Source organism: Haliotis rufescens, unplaced genomic scaffold, assembly GCF_023055435.1.
Source record: "Haliotis rufescens isolate VD_foot unplaced genomic scaffold, xgHalRufe1.0.p SCAF_26, whole genome shotgun sequence".
Classification (NCBI taxonomy): Eukaryota; Metazoa; Mollusca; class Gastropoda; order Lepetellida; family Haliotidae; genus Haliotis; species Haliotis rufescens.
Window position 1 is genome coordinate 6,345,569 of NW_025963957.1, and position 15,891 is coordinate 6,361,459.

The 15,891-nt window shown below is 41.4% G+C and overlaps 1 protein-coding gene across 1 annotated transcript; it reads right to left on the reverse strand.

The window, feature by feature from the left end:
* Positions 1-1,345: 1,345 nt before the first annotated feature.
* LOC124122398 (E3 ubiquitin-protein ligase XIAP-like) lies at positions 1,346-14,503 on the reverse strand. Its single transcript, XM_046485464.2, has 7 exons — positions 14,351-14,503; positions 12,482-13,484; positions 11,505-11,650; positions 10,846-10,870; positions 9,642-9,740; positions 2,802-2,915; positions 1,346-2,317 (listed from the first exon to the last, which is right to left on the reverse strand). Exons 2-7 carry the CDS (start codon positions 13,278-13,280, stop codon positions 2,121-2,123), a joined length of 1,380 nt encoding a protein of 459 aa, XP_046341420.2. The 5' UTR covers positions 13,281-13,484; positions 14,351-14,503; the 3' UTR covers positions 1,346-2,120.
* Between the last annotated feature and the right edge of the window lie 1,388 nt (positions 14,504-15,891).

Sequence of the window (15,891 nt, forward strand, 5' to 3'; positions counted from 1 at the left end):
CCGAGCGCCAGACTGGGCAACAACAAGTACCATCTTTTAACGTCTTTTGGTATGACGCGGCCGGGGATCGAACCCTGGACCTTCCGCTCTCCGGGCAGGATCAGTAAAGCATACCATTTGAATACAATGCAAAACAAATCACAAAGTAAAAGGAAACAAACAATTGTATTACATTGTTTCAATTAATAACAGACCCTGAAGATTCAGGGTAAAATAGGTCTTCAGCAAACCATTCTTGCAGTAAAAGGTGACGACGCTTGTCGTAAGAGGCCTCTTACGGATCGGGTGGTCAAGCTCGCTGACTTGGTTGATGCATGTCACCTTATTCTAATTGTGTGGATCTATGCTCATGCTGTCAATCACTGGATTGTCTGGCCCAGACTCGATTATTTACAGACCGCCGTCATTTAGCTGGAATATTGCTGTGTGCGGCGTTAAACCACAAAGAAAACAAACAATTAATAACATAAAAATATGATTTATACTACTGTCATACAGCTACTTTTACGTGTAAACGTTTAAAAATGTGCATGATCGGAATGATGGGAGCGGCAGTGGCATGGTGTGGGGTGGTATCACACATGACAGGCGAACTCCTTTGGTTATTGTGAATGGACATTTGTCTGGCCAGTGATATGTTGACAACATCTTGTGTCCAGTCTTTCTTTCATTCCCTAAAAGTATGCCAGAAATGTCGACTTGCATTGACCACGACTTGCCCGGGACGTCATCACTTACCTGGGACCAGAAGGCACAGAGACAATGGAATAGCGCATCTGTGGGATGGACCCCTGAAGATCCGGGGTAGAATGGGTTTCAGCAACCCATGCTTGTCGTAAAAGGCAACTATTCTTGTAAGAGGCGACTATTCTTGTAAGAGGCGACTAATGGGATCGGGTTGTCAGGCTGCAGACTTGGTTGATGTATGTCATCATATCCCAATTGCGTAGATCAATGCTCATGATGTCAATCACTGGATTGTCTGGTCAAGACTTGATTATTTACAGACCGCCGTCATATAGCTGGAATATTGCTGAGTGCAGCGTTAAACAACAAACAAACAAACAATAAAATCTGTCGTATGTTTTTGGGCGGAGAGTGTACCCCAGGGACCCATCACCTGCCAACGTGGCCCACCTTGGAGTATCTCTTCAGGCAGAAAGGCGTACAATACCAAGGGCAACCATCGCAAGTTAATGAACTTTATGCCATTAAGGTGAGGTACATGTATGGCCCAACATGGTGGACACACCTGATATAGATCGACACGCCCCAAAGTGACCTTCACTGTCATTTCCTCAGTTCCGCTACTTCCTGTCCGTAGTATATATGCAGAGAATCTCACTCTTGTGCTACATTTAATATCAAATATATCTACATGGTTTGACAGAAGTTTAAAACTTGGAGGCTTGTTGAGGAGTCCTAAACTTTTATTGATAAGTGTTGTAAATACATACATGTGTCATAAGTGATATAGGTAAATATTGACCCCTTTTTGGATATAAAATAATATGCACATTTGAAAAAAGGAATACCGACACCAAACTACAAAAATTACTGATGAACAAATTCTGTACGTACTACAGAAGCAACTACAACAGCTTAACATCTAAATATTCTGGTACTGTACACTAACAAACAACTTGGTGTGTGTGTGTGTGTGTGTGTGTGTGTGTGTGTGTGTGATTGGTGTCTTTCTGAGTGAGTTGAGTGAGTGAGTAATTATTTTTATTATGTTCAGAATAAAAAATAAAAAAATGCAGCAAGGATGGATTGAGTTATCTTGGGATAGACTCAATATTTGTCCTAGCCCCCTCTACACACAGCTTAGACACCTCAGACAGCAGGCTCTACTAGTTATAATAACAACAGTGTAAAGACCTCTTAAAGTCATGTAACAAAAACAAAAATCACAGCCTTGTCACTATTTACAGGGTCCTAAGAGTCGGGACGATCGATAATCAAGATGTATATTGTAATAAAAAATATCTTTATAATTCCAGCGTAGTTCAGCAAGCATGGAAACAGTACTTTAAACACGTACTAGTTTACTCCTTTGCCTCGTTAAGGTGAAAATGTAATAATAATAGTAAGGTCTCCCGTTCATAAGGAGCACACATTCAAGGCCAATACGCTTTTGCTGACCCATTGATCTTGCCCCGACAGATGGGGCACTCGGACAGCGTTGTCGCACACTTGCTGCAGCAGGTGAGGTGGCCGCAGGGCAGGAAGATGATGCTGATCTCATTCTCCAGACACACTTTACACAGCCGCTGCTCCTTCAGCTCCCGGTTCTCGGTCAGCAACGCTTGTACATCTGCGGACCAATCAACGGATGCTGTGATCATAGCCGACTTCACCCAAGACATTGTTCATAAGATTATTACAGCAAAGATTACAGTAATGTTATCAGTTTGTTCTATTAAAGATGACCCGTGAAGGTCTTCAGCAACCCATTCTTGCCGTAAAAGGCGACCATGCTTGTCGCAGGAGGCGACTAATGGGATAGGGTGGTCAGTCGTGCTGACTTGGTTGATGCATGTCATCGTATTCCAATCGCATCAATATTCATGATGTCAAGTATTAGATTTTCTGGATCAGACTCGATTATTTACAGACCGCCATCCTATAGCTGGAATGTTGCAGAGTGCAGCCATAAACAACAGACAAACAAACGAAGTGTAAAGCTACAACTCATGACAATAGCAGGCAACAGATCTAAACCCGTACAAACATCATTTCTGAATGAAGCATGTTATCAACTGGTGTTTCAGTACACCTTCATGTATAGAGCTCCTTACCATCACTGCTTTGTGAGTGTCCATTCTGAAGCACAACCTCCCTGCCCTGTGTCTGGGACTTCTCCTCGATCTTCTCCCATATGGCTTCAGCTGATGGGATTGTACTTACACCAACTGTGAAAGACCAGTTCAGAATAAATGTACAGAAGGCTGATTTTTTTTTCAAACATACAATATCTGAACAGAAGGATGACAAATCATTCAGAAACATTCGCGCGAACACACCACTTGTTAAAGTGTGGTGTTCTGGACAGCACGTGGCGCACGGGCTGCATGCGCAAATGTGTGCGGCGGGGAACTCTGTCCCTAGCCTTGTCATTTTTACAGTCATGCTTGGTAGAGAGCAGCCACGTTGCCGGTGGCTGCCTCTGACAGTGTCAAATCAGGGCACAATGGTCGTATTTGTAAAGTCAAACGAGGACTTTAATAAAACCAAATAAGGGTTTTTTCATTGTCAAATAAGGACTGAAACATAGTCAAATAAGGACTAAAACATTGTCAAATAAGGACTAAAACATTGTCAAATAAGGACTAAAACATAGTCAAATAAGGACTAAAACATTGTCAAATAAGGACTAAAACATAGTCAAATAAGGACAAATCGTGGTAAATAGTTATTTTAGAAATTGTTTCTGAAATCGTGTGTTAAATCAAATATGATTTAAAATTGAGTTTCAGTTATTAAACAGACATTAACTTTAAGTTTTCTTGAGTTATTTTTTAAGACTTCCACTGCGTATCAAAATGGTAGCAGAGCGTGGTTACCATACCAATAGTTGCTAAATCACATGTTGATGTGATTTGAACAGACAGTTTAGTTTCATTGTACATAGTTTCGATGTAGCATAGTCAACTGGAAATTGGTTGTATGATAAAGCACAGGTGGTAATTTGTGGTGTTTATCCAACAACCGTTACCATGGTAATTATACACTGTTTGTTTACCCATGTACATTAGCTTTGGGTATTATGTTGAATTTTGATAAGAAAACGTGATCACGTGTTAGCTTACAAACATGTCCCGTACTAGTGTAATCTCTCCCTTAAAGGGGAAAATGGACAAAACAGAGTTTACACTTGATACAATTGCAGACATACCTCTGCCTGAGTCTGATGGTATTTCAAACAAAACAGATTATGAATCTACAATGAACTCTCTGAAGAGGCAAAATATGATAGTTAAATCAGCTTTCACAAAATCAAAAAATGCTTTGGAGAAGCTAGTTGATCAAGAAGATATTCCATTACGAATGGAGGTTCAGGAAGCCATAGACAAATTAAACAGTTACCAGCTAAAGGCTTTAGAAGTTATTGTGAACCTGTCAGAACTGTTTGAAGCTGTTGGTGATAAAAACAATATGGTCAAGGTCACACAGGAAGGTGAACTATTAGAAGAGGTAGGTACTAAAGCTCAAGATGATGCACAGGACTATCTCAGAAATAGGTCTGATGCTACTTCCAAATATTGTCTGTCACAAATGTTTAATTCTGAAAAGAAGGTAGAAGTGAAAGATGCTCCTGTAGAAAACGCTTCTTGTCATACGAAATCAGTCGGTGGGCAATCAGGTTATCAAGTAGAACCACATCATGAACCAGTTCAGATGGTGAGGCAGCATTCAGATACTTGTTACAATCGTAGGGCACCTACACTTTCACACAGTTATGATATCGGTAGAGACATGTGGAAACATTTTAAGCGTGTGTCTATCCCTGTCTTTACTGGAGATGTCAAATCATATGAAGCCTGGAAGGCTGCATTTATTGCTTGTATAGACAAAGCACCTGCCACACCAGAATATAAGCTGCTTCAGTTGCGCCAGTATGTTAGTGGTGATGCAATGAAGGTCATTCAAGACTTAGGTCACAGCGCAGCTGCCTATGGTGTAGCTCTTGAGAAACTGGAACGTAAATTTGGAGGTGTGAGATGTCATATTGCACTCCAATTGGAAGAAATTTTTATCCTTCAAGCCAGTGCGACCTGGTAATGCAAAGGACTTTGAACGGTTTGCTGATATGCTGGATGTTGTGGTTGTAAACCTAAGGGAGTCTGATAGGTTAGAAGAGTTAGGCAATGGATCTTTGTATGTACAGATTCTGAAGAAAATGATGGAATCCATGATCAGTCAATACCAAAGATGGATATTTGAAACTCAACGACAGGAGTTGGTTGAAGCATTATGTGAATGTCAGGGTATTTCATTGAATGACATCATACACCAGGGACCAAAACTTCAGGGTGATTTGTTTGAGATACTTCTTCGATTCCGCAAATACAAAATAGCTTTGGTTTGTGACATTGCTGAAATGTATTTACAAATAGGAATTCCATCCAAAGACCGTTCATACTTTAGGTTCGTGTGGAGATGATTAAAGCAATCAGAAATACCACAGATATATGAATTCCAGAGAGTGGTCTTTGGCATGAATGCTTCTCCTTTTCTGGCACAATACATTTCTAAGGAAAAAGTAAGGAGGTTTGAGCATCTCTTCCCAAAAGCTGCAAACACTGTTTGCAAATCCACGTACATGGACGATGGTATGGATTCTGTTCCAGAAGTGGATGATGGTATCGAATTGTACAAACAACTTACAGCCTTGTGGGGAAAAGTGGGAATGCGATCAAGAAAATGGTTATCAAACACTCCAGAGGTCCTCAGACACATACCAGTTGAAGATAGAGCATCCGAGGTCAACTTGACACAGGATGAGTTACCGTCAGCAAAAACACTAGGTCTTGTCTGGCTAGCTCAAGATGATGATTTCTGCTTTCGCAGTCCTAGTGCAGGAGAGAACTCGATACTTACCAAGGGAGGGTTTCTTAGAGAGATAGCAAAATTGTTTGATCCCCTTGGTTTTCTGGCTTCATTTCACATCAGGGCAAAAATTACCATGCAGAAACTGTGGTTGTCAGGCATGGACTGGGATGATGTGGTTGAACATGATCTGAAAAAGGAAGCATCACAATGGCTCACAGAGAGAAGTCAGTTAGATGGATTACGGTTTCCCAGGTGTTTACAACTGCAGCTTGATGGCAGAAGAACAAAACTACATGTATTTGTTGATGCATCTGAGGATGCATATGGTGCAGTCTTGTATTCTGTCAATACCAATGAAAACGGTGACAATTCAAGCCAGCTGGTAGCAGCTAAAAGTCGGGTTGCTCCTTTGCAGTGTGTAACCATCCCTGGACTTGAGTTAATGGCAGCTGTGTTAGGAGTTCGGTTGATGTTGGCTGTTTCACATGCCCTTGAAATTAGTGTTTCCACTTCAGTTCTGTGGACTGATAGTCTTAATGTGCCGTGGACTGATCGTCTTAATGTGCTGTGGACTGATAGTCTTAATGTGCTGTGTTGGATCAAACATCACAGCCGTTATTTCAAGTCATTTGTAGCCAACCGTGTTGCTTTCATACAGGAGCATACTGATACCTCTCAATGGAAGCATGTTCCATCAGAACTAAATGCTGCAGATATTATCACCAGAGCAACATCAGTTCAGAAATTGTTCACTGCATCGTGGAAATATGGACCAGAATTTCTGCAGTGTGATGAAAGCAAATGGCCTGAACAAACCGTGAATGTCAGGACATCGCATGAATCTGAAATGAAAAAGAAAGATACGAAACAATCTGTATCCCTAGTGACATTTTCTGATTCAGTTTGGTTACTGGAACCTACAAGATTTTCCGATTGGAAAAGGCTTACACACATTACAGCATGGGTGTACAGATTTCTTAACAATGCTTCTGTTAAATCAGATGAAAGACAGCTGGGTTGCTTAACCACAGAAGAAATTGCTGATGCTGAAAAGCACATCATTTGTAATGCACAAAAAGATGCATTCTCAAAAGATTATTTGGCGATAGCAAATGGAAAGCATGTTTCCAAAGGTAGCAAACTCATTAATCTTCATCCTGTTCTGGATGATGATGGTCTCCTTAGGTCTGCTGGCAGACTCAAACATGCAGATTATTTGCCTTTCCAAACAAAATTCCCAATTATTTTGCCTAGAAAACACTGGGTAACGAAGCTGATTGTTAAGAAGCATCATGAAGATGGCAATCATGTTCTTGGAACAAACCAAGTGCTTGCTGTTTTATCCTCTCGTTTTTGGATAATTGCCGGTCGTGAAGAGATTCGTGAATAGGAACAAGAGTGTTCACATTGTCATCGACAAAAGGCAAAGCCAGCAGCTCAAATAATGGCGCCACTTCCAAAGATTCGTTTGAGGTACTCTCTTAGAGCTATTGAGCAGGCAGGTGTTGACAATGCTGGGCCATTTCTAACGATTCAGGGACGTGGAAAATCCAGACAAAAACGTTATTTGTGCCTCTTCAATTGCTTAGCAGCCAGAGCAGTACATTTGGAGATGTCATATGCTCTAGACAGTGATTCGTTTCTTAATGCATTCTACAGAATGGCGAGTAGACGAGGGCTACCCAAGGAAATCCTATCAGATAATGGCACTAATTTTGTTCGAGCTACAAATGAGCTGAAGCAACTTGTTGCTAAGCTAGATACAGATACTGTGAAGTCATCTCTGGCGAACAGAGGTTTTTTTAAAAATTTAATTCTCCTCATGCTCCAAACTTTGGTGGAGTCTTTGAATCAATGGTTCGGGCTGCCAAGCGAGCAATATATGCCATTCTTGGATCTGGAGATATAACAGATGAAGAATTGATGACATCGTGTAGGCCATTCTTGGATCTGGAGATGTAACAGATGAAGAATTGATGACATCGTGTAGGCCATTCTTGGATCTGGAGATATAACAGATGAGGAATTGATGACATCGTTTGTTGGTGCTGAAGGACTTATAAATTCCCGCCCTTTGACATCAAAGTGCTCACCCAAATGACGCCAAACCTTTGACGCCAAACCATTTTCTACATGGTCAAATGGGTGGAATCTTTGCTCCAGATTCTGTAGATGTTACACCTTTTAATCCAAGAAGAAGATGGAGAAGAGTACAGGAACTCGTACATCATGTCTGGAAACGCTGGATGAAGGAATGGTTACCTTCACTTCAGACAAGAAAGAAATGGTTTTCACCCAGCCGGGATCTACAAGTGGATGACGTGGTTATCATCATATCACCAGAAGCACCTCGGGGAAGTTGGAAGCTCGGGATCATCACGAGGACATATCCAGGCACAGATGGTCATGTGAGAGTTGTGGACATTAAAACAGACAAAACTATAATAACAAGACCAGTCACAAAAGTTTGTCCTCTGGTATGGACACAAGGCGACAGACGGGAACATAAGACAGAAAAGGATGAAGAAGATGGGACGAACAGAAAAGAATGAAATGGAAAGTGCGTGAGTGAGTGAGTAAGTTGGGTTTAACGCCGCTTTTAACAGTATTCCAGTTATATCATGGCGTGTCATCTTATTGTGGGAGGAAAGCCCGAAGTGATGCAGGTCTCAAACGTTTACCACTTCGGTGAAACCAACGAGCACGGGTATGGTGCTGACAAACCTAGAAACATAATCGGGGCGAACCGGGATTCGAACCCACAATCATAGATTTCTGGCGTGCCCAAGGGACGCAACTCTGCACAGCGAATCACGGCGCCTTAGACGACTGGGCCACCCGTGCCCCCAATGAAATGGAAAGGACGGATGAACAATACAGAGGATTGAACAGAAGAGGATGAAGAAATCAAAATAAAACGGATACAGAAGAGGAACAAGGACACGTGAGTGAAAAGGACATATTCTGATTACTGACATTTACAGGAAAATGTTTGTGCTTTTCAAGGACTTCAGATTTCATTTGTGATTGTGCGATGAAAAAGTGTTTCTTTTTCAGGATGAACTTTAATTGAACTTTGAATTGTTTATTTTTCAGAAAATTGAACATTATAACGTGTGAAATTTCAATGTTTATTGCATGAAAATTGTGTTATTATGATCATTGTAGAATTATGATAGACATTGGACTATCAAAGTGGGGGGAAATGAACAGAAGGATGACAAATCATTCAGAAACATTTGCGTGAACGCACCACTTGTTAAAGTGTGGTGTTCTGGACAGCACGTGGCGCACGGGCTGCATGCGCAAATGTGTGCGGCGGGGAACTCTGTCCCTAGCCATGTCACTTTTACAGTCATGCTTGGTAGAGAGCAGCCACGTTGCCGGTTGCTGCCTCTGACAGTGTCAAATCAGGGCACAATTGTAGTATTTGTAAAGTCAAATGAGGACTTTAATAAAACCAAATAAGGGTTTTTTCATTGTCAAATAAGGACTGAAACATAGTCAAATAAGGACTAAAACATTGTCAAATAAGGACAAATCGTGGTAAATAGTTATTTTAGAAATTGTTTCTGAAATCGTGGGTTAAATCAAATATGATTTAAAATTGAGTTTCAGTTATTAAACAGACATTAACTTTAAGTTTTGTTGAGTTATTTTTTAAGACTTCCACTGCGTATCAATATCCTTTAGACATTCAGTACTTAGAACATGGCCACTGACTCTGGCCACCCAGGAGAAGGTGAGGTCTCTTCCCACCCAACTTATCACCGTCGAGAAACCCGAAGGTTTGTTTGGAATGTCTAATAAAAAGCAGTAATGGCAGGCTTGGACAGTCCACATTGTCCAGGCTTGGACATTCCAATCTACCACACATACATTGTTCTCAGTTTTACAACCTGAGGCAGCAATATTTTACCTTTGAATCCTAATCCCAAGTAATAATAGTCATAACCAGATACATTCCTGACTTCCTTCTGGTCAAGACATGTCTGAATAGCGATACTGTATATAGCCGTCTATAAAGTGTAAGGCGTGCAGCATAACACAACAACATGCAGCCAACGCCGCAAGGTTCGACCTACCTCCATCCAAGTGTAGCTGCTCTATGGCATGGCTGATGTCCTCAAGTTTGCAGCCATTGTCCACCAAGGCCTGGACAGAGGGGTTCTTCTCTAAACGATCTGAAGAAGAATTAGATTCTAATTTACATCAGAAACATTGTTCCAGGCATATTCGCGATATTCCCTTGGGCTTTGGGACCAGACACCACTTGCACAAAGCAATCTTAGCACTACGACTATTGTAAGCCTATGCTAAAGTATGGGAGTTACGATCATCTTAGCGCTAAGATCGCTTTGTGCAAGTGGGCCCAGAAGTCTGAGGTAGATTTAACAACACATTGTACGTAGAAGGCAGGACTTGCTCCTTTCAAAAGTAACTGGTCCTTCTCCAAACTAACTGGCCCAGAACTAAATGAAGGAGGTCGCGACTAAGTTATGCAGGGGGCTCTGAAATGTTTAGAACTCCTCACCCTAAATTATCTTTTCCTGCACTCTGAGATGCTGGCTTCCACCTGCCTCATTTCGTGGTGATTTTGTGGGCAAATAAATGTTGTTGTGCAGAACATTACAAAATGTTGTGTCATGCTACTGAGATTATCTACAAATTACACGACCTCATCCCTGATTCATGAGCAGTGTCCAACTTAAACAATTAAACATCTAGTTTACGTTTCAGCAAGCCTTTCGTAATTTTAACTGGCCACAGGCCAACGGATAACACCCTGGATGCTATTAAGAAAGCACCATGATCATAGTTCACCAGTAACTGTTAGGCCACCATCACACAAATGATGTGTAATTTCTCTGATTTCTGAGGTGAGGTGAGGTGAAATGGGGTTTAACGTCGCGTCCAAGATTATTGCACTTATATAGCGACGTGCATGTACGTGTGTGTGTTTGTGTGGCTGCTTGTACTAGTCCGGACTGATGCCGATTTATAGTGCTAGCTCACTGAGATACCATGTCGCAGTTTAACATGAATACCCCACTCAGACACAGTATACTGACTCCGAGCCGACCAGTCCTTGTTTTAGCCCCTTAATGCCGAGCGCCAGACAGGGTAACAACAAGTGCCATCTTTTAACGTCTTTTGGTATGACGCGGTCGGGGATCGAACCCCGGACCTTCCGCTCTCCGGGCGGACGCTCTACCACCAGACCACGAAGACGGTCCTCTGATTTCTTAACTTGTGAAAGTAGATTTAAAAAACAAACATAATTATTACCTGAATCTGCTACAGTTCTGCCATTCTGAAAATATAAATAACCAACCCATCATTTCACTCACTCACTGATAATGTGACAATGTAGAATGCTTCAACATCAAGAAGGAAAGTAGGTAGGTTATTTGGTGCCGCTGATTGTCCAATCAGAATTGAGCACTTCCCAAAGTCACGGTATAATGTTCAATATAGCATGCTAAGTACTTGATTACAAATACACTACAGAAAGTGTTAAGCATGTCAAGCACAGACATCAACAAACATTTCAAAATGGGATGTATCAGTCATGGAATACCACAGCAAGTTAACATTCACTTTCATCAATGCTTATGGAAAAGTGTTTGATGAAACTGGATGTTATGCAGCAGTAGTAGAAACCAACATTTCTAAACCACTAAACCTCATAATGAACTGTTTGATTGGCAGTATTAGAAGTTGACGGACGACAAAGCAGACACAATTTACGGATAACAACTTCTTCACTTACAGTAAAGGCGACGTTACGGTATAGATCTTGCCTTACAATGACATAATGATCTATACCAAAACGTCGCCTTTACAGTAAATAAAGAAGTAGTCATCCATAAATTGTGCCTACTTAGTCCTTATAATGATGACATAGAGAAAAAAACATTAAAATGGTAAAGTGGAACATTCCCTACCCTAGAACTTGAGTTGCCTCCCCTGGCGAGTTTGACGAAGGCACACTGGGGGTACCACTTGGTGTGTTCCTCCATGGGGTCATCAGTCGGGTCCCACGTGTGCAGGCGACCACCGCAGGAGAAACACATCACTTGGTCTCCCTTCCCTGAAAGTACACAAAGGAATGGTAAGCTTTGCCTGGACGAGGGTACAAGCAGCAGCAATACATCCTCATGTAATTGTTAACATATATTGTGTCCACAGTACAAGCCATGAATCCACACAGCATTAATGGACACTACAGTATTCACCTTGTCCATGTTGTTTTCATGATATAGTTGGTTTTTACATGATTACTTTTCCAATGGGACCCACAAATGGATCGACAGATATTAACAGATGCTGGCCCTATCTCATTAAAATCAGATCTTAGTTCTCGCTACCACTAATCAAAGATCTGAGGACACCCCATCACGGCTCAAGTCAATACGACCTTGCGCGAACTTTGACCGATTGTCACTTTCATAATCTGGTAAGCGACGCTCTGATTGGTCGGATGAAAGGTCGTTCTGACGTGACCCCTAATGGGATGTCCTCAGATCTTTGTTTAGCAATAGCGAGAACTGAGGTCTGATTTTAATGAGATTGATGCTGGACTACCCTGAAACAGAGTCTGTAGTAAACATCAAGGTAAGAAATAAATGACACGCTGAAGAGTTGCAATCCTACTTAATGGCAAAGTAATAGTTCACTGTGAACTGTAGCCCTTGCTGAAAGTCACTAGTTTCAGAAGAGTGGACTCATTTCTAACCCTGAACATGGCTTATTACCATGACTATAGACCCTTATGATAGAAGGTAGAAAAATCAGGCTGAAAAACATACTCGGACGAGAAGTCAGAAAAGTTTTCTGTGAAAAGAATCGCAATGAACTGATGGACAGGCAGATAGTGAAGTGATTGATTGTAACAGGCAGAAGAAACTGTCTCATTGCTTACCCAAGTAATACAGCCCAGCCTTCGCCATGTCTTCCGGCGTCTGTTTGATTTGACCTGGCCAGTCTCCGAATGTCCCCAGGCGGGTAGACTCAATCCCATACTGAGGGAATTTAGGTTTATTCTTCACAATGCCCAGACTGTCAGCTGTTGTGTCGTCGGTCGACTTCACGCCCAGGTCTGCCGTTGTCGACCTGTCCAGATGTGCTGCTACCTGCTGGCTGTCGATGATGGGGTTTGCCCCCCGGTGACCAGCTGCCCGTACCCTGTGTACCACACAGTTGGGGAAGTGTTTCTTGTGTTCCTCTGAAACAACATCTCCCTTCTCCCAGTGTTTGAGTACCCCTGTACAGTAGACACACCTAACTCTGTCCCCAGGACCTTCATAGTAAAACCCTTCCCTGGCCAACGCCTTGGGGGTGACGTTTGCCTGTGCTGGCCATTTACCAGCAAATGTCTGTAAGCGATTACTTTCAATGTACAAAACATTATGTACAATGTCCACAGGTACTGGACAAGCATCAGCTGTGTTGAGAGGGTTCTGGTCTGGGGGGGTCATGTCAATGGGTTCCTCGAAATGCATCCGCCATACCACCATGTCAGTTCCATACACCCGGTGTTGGGTGTATTCGGGGGGCATAGAGGAAACATTGTTCACCTGACTTGATGTATATCTGGAGTGGAAGTGAGGGGGAACACTTGGGTCATCGGCATCAGGAGGATTATCTATTACCAAATCCATTTCCAATCCATTCTGATATTCCGCGTCATGTGGTCCGATGTCATACCCAGAGTTATCCATTGTGAAGAGCTAGGTTAACTATCAATATTCGAAACTCCCAGTTACTGCAGTGACCTCTAGAAAAACATCCCTGTAGGCAGACATGCCATTCTTTTGATGACAACACTTGAATATGTTGAGAAATATGCTGATGATTTATTATTTGTTCGACTGAAGTGGAGAAAAAGTCTTAGTTGCTGCTTGTAGACGTCACATTGGAAATAACTGAAACATATGTTATACGTGAAACATGGGGCTAAAACTGCATTAGTGACTGGTCATATATTAGGGTGGGGGAGAGAAGGGTGTTTGGTGTCAGACTCACTGACTTGGTTGATGCATGTCATAGTATCCCATCTGCGTAGATCGATGCTCATGATGTCCATCACTGGATTGTCTGGTTAAGACTTGATTGTTTTCAGACCACCGTCATATAGCTTGAATATTGTTGGGTGCGATATTAAACAACAAACAAACAAAACATGGTATCCCATTTGTGCAGATCGATGCTCATGATGTCAATCACTGCAGACCTCCATCAAATAGTTGGAATATTGCTGAGTGCGGTGTTAAACAACAAACATACAAAACATCGTATCCCATTTGCGTAGATCGATGCTCATGATGTCAATCAGAATATGGAAAAGATATAATGGGTAATTTTCTGTACACCGTTTTTTTCAAAATGTTGAATTTACGAACCTGTTATTTGCGTCCCGCGTGAACACTGCTGTATCCCAATTACCTCTAAAAAGACCCACGAACCCCTGGCAGTCTCAAGAGGTAGGCCTAGCTCCCTTCTCAAACTACCCATAATGGGACACAGGACCATGTAAGTTGTAACTAATAATAATAATAATAATAGCAAACAAACTCGAAGAAAGAATAATGACGGTTACTAAATGTTGGTAATAGTGTAAGAAGATTATCAAAATGATTGTCAACTAGATCTCTAAGGTGCGAATCACAATTCACGTTTGACATTTATCCGGACTATATAGAAACTATATAGAAACTACTACGACAGTATTTTGAAGCAGTGACACAAGTACAATACTGACGGTTCACGTAACAACACACTCCTTACTTACCCGTGCTTCTTACTGAATGATTTTCACCAATCGTGAAAAAGGAATAAGACGTAACCCAAGAAATACGACCGAAATACCCTTCCACCTGTGAAGACCAACTGTTGGGCGCGTCAGTTTACGACCCTTTCCCAGCGCTACGTTTATCGAGCGGTATACATCTTGCAAGGGACGCGACAGTTCCTATTAATTACTTGCGCTCAGTGCTACTGTCATGGCGGATCTGTTTACGCAGTTTACTGTCGAAGGTCGGCTTGTTGTTATATTAACGTACAGATCGCTTACTATAACTTCAGGGAAGTCTCTTAGGTGAGTTATGGTCGGCTGGGACGGGTGACTCGGGTACTCGAGTCTTGTGGGCCCTGAATAGGACCCGGGTACCCACAGGACTACCCAGACCCGTGGTTAGTCACGTTATATATTGTTTAAAGACAAAAACATACTATAGCTCAGTGGTTACACTACAAGTCGCTAATGTTAACATTATTTTCTGACGATGTACCCATTCCTTCAGTGTACGCATGATCTGATTGTTTGATACATGTATCTGAATAACTTTAGCCAGGGCTGCGGTAAAACAATTACTAATCTGACATTTTGTTCCCTACTCTTGAGACTTGCAGTGGGTACCCGGGTAATAGGGGATCGGGTAACCGGGTAGTAAATTTGAACTCGTCCCAGCCCTACTGCAAATATATCACGAAATAAATGCCTCAATAACTGCAAACTGTGAAAAGTTTTATTGTGGTATGGTACTTAGTTTTAAGTCTTAATTTCATTTCATCTGTGCTTTAAAACTTGAATTTACAAATAAAGCGTGTTTGACAGTGTAATGCACTTTTACACTTCCAAATACAAGGAATAAAATCTGGTATTCAAGTTTCAGTGAATGTTACTTTTGTTAGAAATACAGTCAATATCAATTGGGTTTCTGTCACTTGCAGAACTACAACAATGGATCATAACAAGCATGACAAATATTACAGTACATCCTTAATATCAGAACTCAGCTATTTAATATATCTAGCTTGTGACAATTTTAACAGGATATTCTCGTTTGATATTTGTCAACTGAATAATGTGTTATAGTTCACAAGAAAATTAAGTAAGCCAGTCAGGCAACCTTAATGTTATTTTCATGAGCCCGACTTGAAATTAATGGTTTCTTAACCATAAAAGGTCGGGGATTTAATCTTTCCGAGGACATTTTCTATTGTGACTTATAACTTGAAAACTACAGCATATCTTCTTCTCAAACTTTGTGTATCAATAGGACAGGTGCTGCGTGAGGTTTGATTTCAATTTTTGGATTTTCTGAAAAAATACAGCTGTTTTTCATTGGGTTACTTATATTTTTTCTACTTAAACATTTTAAGCACTGCATGCATTCTTTTGAAATTTAGGGAACAGTTTCCATACTAAAATAGAGGAGGTGCAGTGCAAAGTTTGATAAGTCACTTTAGTGGAATTTCTCAGAAAATATACCGGTATCTTGTTTCATGTTTTGAACTTAGAAATATTTTTATACCCCTGACCTAAAAGCT